The 13,007-nt window shown below is 44.1% G+C and overlaps 1 protein-coding gene across 1 annotated transcript in view; it reads right to left on the reverse strand.

Annotated features, from left to right (window-relative positions):
* col5a2a (collagen, type V, alpha 2a) overlaps positions 1–13,007 on the reverse strand; it is a 157,770-nt gene that overhangs the window by 8,926 nt on the left and 135,837 nt on the right. The window contains exons 39-46 of the mRNA XM_028806192.2: positions 11,495–11,602; positions 11,362–11,415; positions 10,827–10,880; positions 8,824–8,985; positions 8,595–8,702; positions 8,271–8,378; positions 7,769–7,822; positions 40–147 (exon numbers count right to left, since the gene is read on the reverse strand). Of these exons, the coding sequence (XP_028662025.2) occupies positions 40–147; positions 7,769–7,822; positions 8,271–8,378; positions 8,595–8,702; positions 8,824–8,985; positions 10,827–10,880; positions 11,362–11,415; positions 11,495–11,602 (756 nt within the window). The remainder of the gene's footprint in view (positions 1–39; positions 148–7,768; positions 7,823–8,270; positions 8,379–8,594; positions 8,703–8,823; positions 8,986–10,826; positions 10,881–11,361; positions 11,416–11,494; positions 11,603–13,007) is intronic.

A 13,007-nucleotide genomic window follows, 5' to 3' on the forward strand; every position in this document is an offset into this window, starting at 1 on the left:
CAAGAACAATGACCCACTATTTCAAAGCACAGTACTTACAGGGTCACCTCTACGGCCAGGTTCACCTGTGGGTCCGACGGGACCTGGGGATCCAGGGGCACCAGGAGTACCTGGAAGGCCTGCTGGTCCCAAATCCCCACGATCTCCCTAAAAAAATGAAAAACAAAATATTAATAATTGGTGCTGCCACATCACAGTTGGTTTGATATTGTTGTGAGAATCATGAAAGGCGATATACACATTAAAGACAGGTCAAGGCAGAATGTTGAGAGAAAGCAAAGTTGGCACCCTGTGATTTTTTTAAATAGCAGCAAATCTTTGTCTTAATAAAGTCCATGTGGCCCCCAATTTCCAGCAAATTGTTGTCCCATCAAACAGCTCCTCAATTTAAAAATGATAAATACAATATCTATGGTCAATAAAAGTGGTTCCATTCTCCAATCAGATGGCCCAGAAGGCTGAGATAGAGCTGAGAAATGCTTTGATAGTCCATTTGGACAACTTCTGGCCCTCATGAGACCTTTGAACATCCCAATCCCAGATGGACACCAGTCAATCTTGTGCTCCTGGCCTCAAAATCAAAGAATTGTGCAGGCCAATACAAGGTAGTACTGGATCAGTACTAAAATTTTGACTTCCGTTTCGATACCGGCTTTCAGACTTAGGTACTGATACTGAAACAGCACTCAAACAAATAATCGATAACTACCCATAACCCCACCCTACCATCTCCCCCACTCCAACCCAGTCACAGACACTCTAGCCTACCTGTTACTCCAGCATTGACATGCTCCTGCCTACTTTGCTACAAACTACGGTTTTCCTTTGAATTCTCCAGTGTGTCGAAATTTGTTGTCCCCCGTAGAGCCCACAGCGGGTCAAAGAGAAGAAAGAGGAGGGTACAGCAGCTTGTCCACTGCAAAGTCTACAGCGCATTGACAGGGAGGAGGTGGTTTAGAAAACATTTTAAACGAAAATGATTTCTGCCAATGCTGGAGTTTTCACTACATTTTCAAATTATAAAGCCCAAAAACACACATGACAGACCTCCACCTACACTTGGCATGCAAGGATCGATGGTAAACTCCATGAAGGGACTTCATTCTTCTTTCGGCTGCTCCTGTTAGAGGTTGCCATAGCGGATCATCTTCTTCCATATCTTTCTGTCCTCTACATCTCGCTCTGTCACACCCATCACCTGCATGTCCTCTCTCACCACATCCATAAACCTTCTCTTAGGCCTTCCTCTTTTTCTCTTCCTTGGCAGCTCTATCCTTAGCATCCTTCTCCCAATATACCCATAATCTCTCCTCTGCACATGTCCAAACCAAAAGTAATCTCGCCTCTCTGACTTTGTCTCCCAACCGTCCAACTTGAGCTGACCCTCTAATGTCCTCATTTCTAATCCTGTCCATCCTCGTCACACCCAATGCAAATCTTAACATCTTTAACTCTGCCACCTCCAGCTCTGTCTCCTGCTTTCTGGTCAGTGCCACCATCACCAGCCCATATAAAATTGCTGGTCTGACTACCGTCCTGTAGACCTTCCCTTTCACTCTTGCTGATACCCGTCTGTCACAAATCACTCCTGACACTCTTCTCCACCCATTCCACACTGCCTGCACTTCTTCACTCCTCTTCCACAAACCCCATTGTACTGTTGATCCCAAGTATTTAAACTCCTCCACCTTCGCCAACTCTACTCCCTTCATCCTCACCATTCCACTGACCTCCCTCTCATTTACACACATGTATTCTGACTTGTTCCTACTGACCTACATTCCTCTCCTCTCATATCTCCACCTCTCCAGGGTCTCCTCAACCTGCTCCCTACTGTCACTACAGATCACAATGTCATCAGCAAACATCATAGTCCATGGGGACTCATGTCTAATCTCGTCTGTCAACCTGTCCATCACCATTGCAAATAAGAAAGGGCTCAGAGCCGATCCCTAATGTAATCCCACCTCCGTCACTCCTACCGCAGACCTCACCACAGTCACCCTTCCCTCGTACATATCCTGTGCCACTCTTACGTACTTCTCTGCCACTCCCGACTTCCTCATACAATACCACAGCTCCTCTCAGTCACCCTGTCATTTGCTTTCTTCAGGTCCACAAAGACGCAATGCAACTTCTTCTGGCCTTCTCTAAACTTCTCCATCAACACCCTCAGGGCAAACATCGCATCTGTGGTGCTCTTTCTTGGCATGAAACCATTCTGCTGCTCACTAATCATCACCTCACTTCTTAACCTAACTTCCACTACTCTTTCCCACAACTTCATGCTGTGGCTCATCAATTTTATCCCTCTGTAGTTACTGCAGTCCTGCACATCCCCCTTATTCTTAAATATTGGCACCAGTACACTTCTTCTCCACTCCTCAGGCATTCTCTCACTTTCCAAGATTCCATTAAACAATCTGGTTAAGAACTCCACTGCCATCTCTCCTAAACACCTCCATGCTTCCACAGGTATGTCATCTGGACCAACAGCTTTTCCATTCTTCATCCTCTTCATCACTGTCCTTACTTCCTCCTTGCTAATCCATTGCACTTCCTGATTCACTATCTCCATATCATCCAACCTCTTCTCTCTCTCATTCTCTTCATTCATAAGCCTCTCAAAGTCCTCTTTCAACTGCTCAACACACTCTCCTCGCTTGTGAGTACGTTTCCATCTTTATCCTTTATCACCTTAACCTGCTGCTCATCTTTCCCAGCTCGGCCCCTCTCTGTAGCCCACCGGTCCTTTTCTCCCTCCTTAGTGTCCAACATCTCATACAATTCATCATATGCCTTTTCTTTAGCCTTCGCTCCCTCTCTCTTCACCTTGCGCCTTATCTCCTTGTATTGTTGTCTACTTTCTGCATCTCTCTGACTGTCCCACTTCTTCATTGCCATCCTCTTCCTCTGTATACTTTCCTGTATTTCCTCATTCCACCACCAGGTTTCCTTTTCCTCCTTCCTCTGTCCAGATGTCATGCCAAGCACCCTTCTTGCTGTTGCCCTTACTACATCTGCTGTAGTTTCCCAGCTGGCTGGTGACTCTTCACTGCGACCCAGTGCTTGTCTCACCTCCTCCCTAATCCTAACCCTTGCGGTCTTCCTTTTTCAACTTCCACTATTTGATCCTTGGCTCTGCCCTCACTCTCTTCCTCTTCTTGATCTCCAAAGTCATCCTACAGACCACCATCCTATGCTGCTTAACTACACTTTCCCCTGCCACCACTTTGCAGACTTCAATCTCCTTCAGATCAACTCTTCTGCATATGATGTCATCTACCTGTGTGCATCTTCCTTCACTCTTGTACGTCACCCTATGTTCCTCCCTCTTCTTAAAATATGTATTCACCACAGCCATGTCCATCCTTTTGGCAAAATCCACTATCCTCTGACCTTCTTCATTTCTCTCCTTGTGTAGTGGAAAATACAGAGCCCTGTGATAATCAGATTCCTCTGAGCTTTAGGCAGTTTGAAAACTGTCAGCACACGCATGACTCTGACAGCATGTTCACAGGACATTGAGAAAGAAATTCTTTAAGGAGTCGCAGTGAATTACCCCTGTGCCACGTTAATGCAATGATTACAGTTGACAGTGACAGTCTTCAGACCTGGCAGTGATCATCTTGTCATTACATAAAAACACCACAAATATTAAAGCAACACTTTAAAAGAGAGGATTGATTGTAAGCCGGCAATCAGAGTACATCTTGTACTAAACAGCATTTGTAAAACTCAATAGAGAAACACACACAGATAAAACAATAATTAAATAAAGTGTGTTAATGTGTGTGTGTGTCTATATCTTCACTTTGCTGCATTATACTTTCATGCGTCTCTTTGTCCTCTCATACTGTGACTCGGCTGCATTCTACGCCAATCCACTTTGCTAAGCGCCTTGTTATTCATTTTTCTGTAGAATGTCCATTCCTCACTGAACAGTTTAAGTAATAAACATAGATAGATAGATAGCTAGATAGATAGATAGATAGATAGATAGATAGATAGATAGATAGATAGATAGATAGATAGATAGATAGATAGATATGAAAGGCACTATATAATGCAAGTAGTGATATAGATAGATATGAAAGGCACTATATAATACAAGTAGTGAGATAGATAGATAGATAGATAGATAGATAGATAGATAGATAGATAGATAGATAGATAGATAGATAGATAGATAGATAGATAGATAGGTATAAAAGGCACTATAATTCAAATAGTGATAGAAATATATGAGAGTCACATAGTGTGGGGAAGGAACGATCTCCTCAGTCTGTCAGTGGAGCAGGACGGTGACAGCAGTCTGTCGCTGAAGCTGCTCCTCTGTCTGGAGATGATCCTGTTCAGTGGATGCAGTGGATTCTCCATGATTGACAGGAGTCTGGTCAGCGCACGTCACTCTGCCACGGATGTCAAACTGTCCAGCTCCATGCCTACAATAGAGCCTGCCTTCCTTACTAGTTTGTCCAGGCGTGATGCATCCTTCTTCTTTATGCTGCCTTCCCAGCACACCACTGCGTAGAAAAGGGCACTCGCCACAACCGTCTGATAGAACATCTGCAGCATCTTATTGCAGATGTTGAAGGACTCCAGCCTTCTAAGGAAGTATAGTCGGCCTGATTAGATTGATTAGTGGCGGTCAACTTAGTTATTTCCAATCAGAATTTTACAGGACTCTGTATTGTTCACTACAAAGGTAATGTTGCCAGCCACGGGATTTATCACAAAACTGCAGCAACCGGAAAAAAGTTTGCCTTTTACGCACGTATACAGCATTCCTACTTTACAAAATGCAGTTTATATGAATACAGGAAAGCAGCACAAGACGCATCTTGGAAAGCAACTCTTTCATTCTCGCTGTGTTGGAAAATGTTTGTCAATCCAGTGCCACAGTCGCTTCACTTCACCAGCTCGTCTGTCTCTATCCCTTTCTAATATGTGCCTTTGCTGTCCGTCTTCTCAGCCTGAATGTTTAATAGGCTGTGAGATGGCAGTTGAGGAAAACGTTTATATTCTTGTGCCACGGAATTGAAAGCTCTCCGTGATGTGTGATTGGGATTGTTTCACAAACTTCAGCAATGCAAAGTGGGATAAATAGCGGCAGGCATATCACTCAGCACAGAATTAACACTTGGATGAACTATTATAATTTTACTACACAATCATGTGGTGACCCATCATAAACATTTACAGCCCATAGTTTAAGAATCATTGCTCTAGTGCGGTGTTTCATAAACCTTTATTGGAGAATTGCTGCGAATCGTTGAATAATGTTGATTGCTTAAATTGCCAACAGCGACCCATCAAGAGGCAGCTTCACAATTTGTACGCACCCCTTACCCATTGCATACAATGGGGTGTTACGAGCCTGCGTGACCCAAAAAGTGACAACCCATGACCCATTTTGGGTCCTTACCCATAGTTTAAGAAACTGTGGTATACTGAGCAGAAAGGGGTAGGGGAGGGTTTGTCCCTCTCAGAGTCCATGGCGTGTTAGAGAGTGGAAAAACAAAGAGCTGAGCACAAGGCGTTTCAAAACTGCTCTTTACTTCGGGTACTGGAATTCCTGAAATGCTGCTACCATTGTTTTAAAAATTGTTTTTTTGGTACGTTTTCAGTACCAGTATATTGTGCAACCCTACTCTAAGGGTCAGTACCGTGAATATACACAAACTGTCTATCATTACATTATCCAACACATTTAGATAGATAGATAGATAGATAGATAGATAGATAGATAGATAGATAGATAGATAGATAGATAGATAGATAGATAGATAGATAGATAGATAGATACTTTATTAATCCCAAGGGGAAATTCACAAATTTCAGATTCATTAACAGGGGTTGGAGTCTTTTGGGTGGGAACCAACCCTGGAGGCGATGGCAGTCCTTCACAGGGCCAATCTAAAGGTGTCAGTTAATCAACCTGCATGTCTTTGGGAAGTGGTAAGGAAAACAGACACAGATAATGGGAGAACGTGCAAACTCCACTCAGAGAGGCAGTCACAATAAGAACTGCATAGTGCCCTGCACAGAGCGCTATAAGAGAACTTTGCCAGAAGTATTGGTGATCCAAGAAACAGAAAGAAAAGGTGGTCTCCTACATAGTTAGAACATTAGAACACTCTAGATGAGAACAGGCCATTCAGCCCAACAAAGCTCACCAGTCCTATCCACTTATTTCTTCCAAAAAAACATCAAGTCGAGTTTTGAAAGTCCCTAAAGTCTTACTGTCCACCACACTACTTGGTCACGTATTCTATGTGTCTAACGTTCTTCGTGTAAAGAAAAACTTCCTAATGTTTCTGAGAAATTTCCCCTTCACAAGTTTCCAACTATGTCCCCGTGTTCTTGATGAACTCATTTTAAAATCACAGTCTCGATCCACTGGAGTAATTCCCTTCATAATTTTAAACACTTCAATCATGTCACCTCTTAATCTTCTTTTGCTTAAACTAAAGGCTCAGCTCTTTTAATCTTTCCTCCTATCTCACCCCATGTAGCCCTGAATCAGCCTAGTCGCTGTTCTATGGACCTTCTCTAGTGCTGCTATGTCTTTATGGAGACCCAAACTGCACACAGGACTCCAGATGAGGCCTCACCAGTGTGTTATAAAGCTTGAGCAGAACCTCCTGTGACTTGTACTGCACACATCAAGGCGCTATATAACCTGACATTCTGTTAGCCTTCTTAATGGCTTCTGAACACTGTCTGTCAGTTGATAGCTTAGAGTTCACTACGACTCCTAAACACTTCTCATAAAGTGGACTCTCGATGTTCCGACCCCCCATTGTGTATTCAAACCTAACATTTTCACTTCCTATGTGTAATTCTTTACATTTACTGACATTAAATTTCATCGTCCACAAATCTGCCCAAGCCTGTATGCTATCCAAGTCCTTCTGTGATGATATCACAGATTCCAAATTATCTGCTAATCCACCTCTCTTGGTATCATCTGCAAACTTAACCAGCTTGTTACTTATATTCCTATCTAAATCATTGATATATATTAAAAATAGCAGCGGCCCCCACACTGCCCCCTGCTGGTCACCACTCATAACATCACCCAGTTCTGATGAGGTTCCTCCCATCATCACCCTCTGCTTCCTGTGTCTGAGCCAATTCTGCACCCATCTTAAAACATCACCCTGAACTGCCACTTCTTTTAATTTGATGCCCACCCTCTCATGTGGCACCTTATCAAATGCTTTCTGATAGTCCTGATAAATAATCTCATCTGCTCCACTCTGGTCGTATCCTTTTGTTTGCCTTCTCAAACAATTCTAGCATGTTAGTAAAACACGACCTCCCTCTTCTAACTCCATACTGACTGTTCAGAATAACTCCTGTCCTTACCAGGTGTTGCTCCATCTTCTCCTTAATAATTCCTTCCATTAATTTTCCTGTGATGCACGTTAAGCTTACTGGCCCTTAGTTGCTTGTATCTGCCCTGTCATCCTTTTTATATAATGGGATGATATTTGCCATTTTCCAGTCCTTCGGAATCTCTCCAGTGCGCAGTGACTTCCTAAAAATATGTGTCAGGGGTTTATATTTGTACTCTCTAGCCTCCTTAAGAACATGAGGATAAATATTATCTATATATAGTTCTTTATATAGCACCCTTCACCAGACAGAAGTCATTTTTACATGACATACAAGAAGTTATTACAAGTTGTATGAGACACCTGGGGCCACATGACCCATGCTGCCCTGCTGAAAATGCATTTTGAAAATTTCTTATTCTCACCCTCTCGCCTGCATTTCCATCACGTCCTGGGGGGCCATCTGGTCCTGCGGGTCCCTGCAAGAAACAGCATAACATTGGTTATTGTCCAGGAATATGAGAGCTCCTTGACACAAAGTAGAAGTCTGGTCAGCTGTCGGCCACAAATGGTGAGGACAGTGGCAAAGTGTCAAAAAGAGTGAGACAAGTGCTGGGGTGATGACCAGCAGAATGAAACAGATGCAAATCCACACTTGTGACCGCAGGGTGCTGCTGCCAATGGTGAATGATTCCCTAGACCTTGGGGTGAAATCCTAAGGTTTGCATGAGCCATTCTGAAGCTGGACTCTCACTGACCCTAAAAGAACTGAATGGATGTCCACTGTGGCCCTCAGCTGCCTAACTTGTGGTCAGTTTGCTTGTTAAGTCTAGCAGCCCCACCTCATCTTCCCAAAAAGATTCATCTACCTAAAACAGACATTCGAGTCAATCTGCTGAAAACCTCAGTAATGACAAGGTCACTTACATCTGGGCCGGGGTCTCCGATGGGACCATTTGCTCCTGGGGGTCCCACTGGTCCTGAAGGACCTTTATCACCTGATGCTCCAGGTGAGCCTTGTTTTCCAGGTGGTCCCTTTAGAGCAAGAACACAAAGAAATAATGAATAGAAGTGGAAGACAATAGTGTTGGAGTTGAACTTGTCCTGTCCATAATGTTGGTTTTCTCTGTCCAGCCTCTCTCTGACTCTCATGGCTCCCATCTGGCAAGCTGCAGTACATGACACTCACTAGTTAAGCACACACTACGTCCCTCTTTTTCACTGGAAGTCAAGCCCTGAAGTTACACGTACCGCTGGTCCAGGAAGGCCAGGCATTCCACGTTCCCCTCGCTGACCAGGCAAACCAACAATTCCTCTCTGTCCAGTTGTTCCAGCAGGACCTGGAGGACCATCTGGACCCTAGTGATGGAAGAAAGTTGTTGTGTTACTGGTCTCTGTCCCCTACATGAGAGCATTAGTAAGATAGCTGCTATTCTAAATTGCTGTGACTGCAGGAGAGACATCATAAGCAGATACTTACAGTTGGACCATCCTCTCCAGAGTCACCTTTGTCTCCTGGGCTGCCAGGGGGACCTGCTGGGCCTTGCTCTCCAAGACGCCCAGGTGGTCCATTGTCACCTCGCAGACCTGATGGTCCCTCTTTACCAGGGTCTCCTTGGGGGCCAGGCTCTCCTACTGGGCCCTGTTAGAACCATAAAGGCTCAATGAATCCCAGGACATTTTAGCATGAACTCCACACAGCGGTTAAGCAGAAAGAGATTTTGAAATGGAACGTTCAAAATTTGTAGTTTTATAAATCCACATTAAGAGCTTCACATCATTTGCTAAAAACAAATACTGCATAAATCTGATTTTTTGTAGAGTTCTACCATCATGTTAACACTTCTAGGGACAATCAGAACAAGTACATGGTTGGAATAAATGATCTTTCTTGTGGACAGCAGTGACGTAGAATGCCTGTATTTTTTGGATGGTTCAATCAGACCACTGGTGCTGTTTTTGAACTCGAACATAAAGATAAGCGTGATTTTGAGGTAACGTTCAACCATATTTGTGGTATTTCAGGACTCATATGTGCCAGTAGTATGTTTTTCTATTTTAGTACAGTAATAGTAGGCCCCTTTAGATAGCAACGTGGCTCACCACCTGAGATACACAAGCTCTTCCTGACCTTAGATTATTAGGTCTCTGGTGTAGACAAGGAACAGGCCGGGATTTGAACCCAGAATTGGGTCAAGCAGTACTTTGTAATAGAGGCAGGCCAAGTTACAGCTCAATTCTGAACGTGGGCTCAGGGCACCAGTTACAGGCAGCCCTCCCACTGCTGTTCTTAAATACACTGACCAAAAGAAACAAGATACTGCCACCTAGTGGGAAGGAATATAATTTCAACAAGAGGTCTTGGTCATTAGAGGCTGAATATATGCTCTCCGTGTCAATATGCCTCGATCTCCAGGCAGGCTGGCTTTCTTCTCACATCCCAAAAATGTTTGTGGTCAAATGGCAAGTTAGTCTTTTATACTATATAAAAAAATCCAAAAAAGGTAATTTTTAATAGGTGGACAAGTTAATCTTGGAAATGCCTAAATTATTAGCCTTGTTTAACATGTACATTCTTCATTGCACACTTCTGAAATCCACAATAAAGCATTAACAAACCTCAGCAAATGCTAGAAGCCCATATCCTTCAGCTCCTGCCCACTACACCAAGTGTTTTAATGTGGAAAAAGTCCAGGAAAGGTCTTTTTATTGATGGACAAGTTAATCCTGAAAAGCCTAAAATATTAGCCTTGTTGTATATGTCCATCCATCCATCCTCTTCTGCTTATATGAGGTCGGGTCGCGGGGGCAGCAGCTTGAGCAGAGATGCCCAGACTTCCCTCTCCCCAGCCACTTCTTCTAGCTCTTCCGAGTTAATCCCAAGGCGTTCCCAGGCCAGCCGAGAGACATAGTTCCTCCAGCGTGTCCTGGGTCTTCCCCGGGGCCTCCTCCCGGGTAGACGTGCCAGGAACACCTCACCAGGGAGGCGTCCAGGAGGCATCCTGATCAGATGCCCGAGCCACCTCACCTGACTCCTCTCCTTTTTTTGTTGTATATGTACACCCCACAATACTTACCACTTTAACATACACTCATTACTGTTGGCTGGCTACCTTCTCTGTAAGGAGTTAACATTCACTCTGGAAAACCTTAACAATGGCCGAATATTAATATAACGAAACTTTGTTCCACAAACATTAAAAACGAACCATGAAATTTGGGATTTTCGAAATGACAGCTTGCTCTAATCAATGCATGAATATTCCTAAGGCATCAACCAGAAGATTCTTATTCAACAACACAAAATGCTTGATTTCAAAATGCCTGCCATTTCCCTAGCCGAGTAGACACTTCAGCTCACTCCCATCTGGATCATGGTGCTGATCCTTGCTGCTCATGTGAAACATATCAGTGACCCCAGTCAGCAAAAACAGAAGGCAGCTAAGCAGGAGACACTGCCATGCTGAATGTCAGGCAACCTACCGTGGAGCCAGGGGGACCAACTCTTCCAGCAGGGCCAGGAAATCCAGTAGCACCCTGGAAATGATACAAGAATATCAGAATAAGGAGAAGCAGAAGGAAGAGGGGACAAACCATCTCATGCAGCAACTGGGATCGTGGCAGGACTTAAACAAGGCAGGGCGCTGACCTTCAGGGTGAAAATAAGTTCAGGTCCTAAAGTTTCAAAGCCACAACCTCCTTCCAACGCAAACAGCCTCAGATATCACAGGGAGTCAGTTGTAGTGGAGGGTGATTAAGGGCAGGAATTATAATGACCACTTGGGCCTTCCACCATAACTCAGCCTCAGATCGGACTCAGATCATCTGACCTCTACCAAGTCTACTCGGGAGGCAATTGGCAAGTGTGACAGTGGGACTGACAGTTTTCAAGTCTCCAGATAGTCTGGAGCTACGCTTATATTGGTAAGAAAGATAAACTCGGCTTGGCTTTTAACAATCTGGCATGCCAGGATCCATGTGGGCAGGGCAGAGAAGAGCTGCCAGGTGTCATACTTACAGGAGGACCTTGAGTTCCACGTCCACCCTTCAGTCCAGCCACACCAACTGGGCCCTGAAAAACAAAACATTGAAATCAGTTGGGGTGAGTGGCAACACTGGAAAAAGACTCAAATAAAATCTTTTATACATACGGCGGGTCCAGGAGATCCAGCAAGGCCTTGTGGACCTGGAGATCCTGCATCACCTTTCTGTCCTGGCTCACCAGGCTCCCCTTTGACTCCAGGCTGACCATCAGGGCCCTGAAATGAAGACAAATGGTGTTAAAGAGCTGTATGGACCTGAGGCTTCTAGTTCTGTTTCATTGACCTCACATTCTGGGATCGGAGTGGTGATGGGGGAAAAGTCAGAACAAGTGTAGGGGTGCAAGGAGAACCTCACTGAAACTTATGGGGGGACTCCAGGGGCCTTAGTGTTTGAACAAGATAAATGGGCAGACCCTGAAGCATTTACAGACCTTGGGAGTTTTGATTGGACAAAAGGGCACAGAGGTCTGTGTGAGATTCCATCATGGATCATTGTATCCCCTCCACCGTAGATGCCCAGGCGTATCATTGGCTACTATAATTCCAGCTGTGCACAACAGCACTCTCTGAGACAGAGGCAGTCTACCAGGGCACAGCAACAGGCTTTCCACAATTCAGACTAATGATCTGGTCAGGCCTCATTGTCCAACCTGCAATGACTACATTTTTATAATATCAGTCAGCCACTGATGCCCACAATTCCACCACGTCACATTAGGATGTCTGGCCAACATAGGTGCCGTTTACAAGGGCCATAGGAATAACTGCCCCTCTCTATCCTAATACCCGCAATTCTGGAGCACTGCTTGAGAAAAATTGCTTTGGAAAAATTAATCGATAAGTCCATACTAGCTGCATCGGAGTCCATTTATGCGTACTGTACAGGCTAAGACTAAGACAGACTGCAGGTAAATGTGTCTCAAGTCTGATGTCCAATTTTTTGTTTGACTGTTCACATTAATTTTGCAAGCAATTCAGCCCTGATATGACTGAGCACCAAAATCTTGTCTGAAACGGCACAATTAATGACAATTACTTAACACCTAACAGACAACAATGAACATCAGTTACATAAGGACTACTGATACACAGTGTTCATAGGGCAGGACATCTGCAAACTCATCAGGTCACGATGGGAGTGCACAAATGAGAAACCAGTGGGCATGACAGAAGAACCAAGACTGGTGGGGGCAAGATGTGGGTGGAGGGGTTTAATGCAAAATAACAGTTTTACAATTTCAGATTGTTAAGGGGAGTATTTGATTATTTATGACAACGTCTATCTACAACACACCCTCAAAAATATACTCACCTGAGATGCAACATTTCAGAAAAATGTCTGTTTTTTCTTTTTGCATTTCACATATCTCTAAAAGACTGAATCTATGTCACATGATTGAAAAAAGTCACCCATTGAACAGAAGAATAACATTTGTGGGGCCCTGAAGCTTGAACCATTATGGGGGCCCCTCGCAACCAGGAATGAGATCTAGGTGACCACTGTTATCTTCTTCAATGGGTTGTTCCATAACAGATCACCACAATATTTTAATTTGACCACTACGTCTCAGATTTTGATTAAAATCTGATTTGTGTCCCGGATCCTCCATGCGTGCAGTTT

The sequence above is a fragment of the Erpetoichthys calabaricus genome, chromosome 8 (assembly GCF_900747795.2).
Source record: "Erpetoichthys calabaricus chromosome 8, fErpCal1.3, whole genome shotgun sequence".
Classification (NCBI taxonomy): domain Eukaryota; kingdom Metazoa; phylum Chordata; class Cladistia; order Polypteriformes; family Polypteridae; genus Erpetoichthys; species Erpetoichthys calabaricus.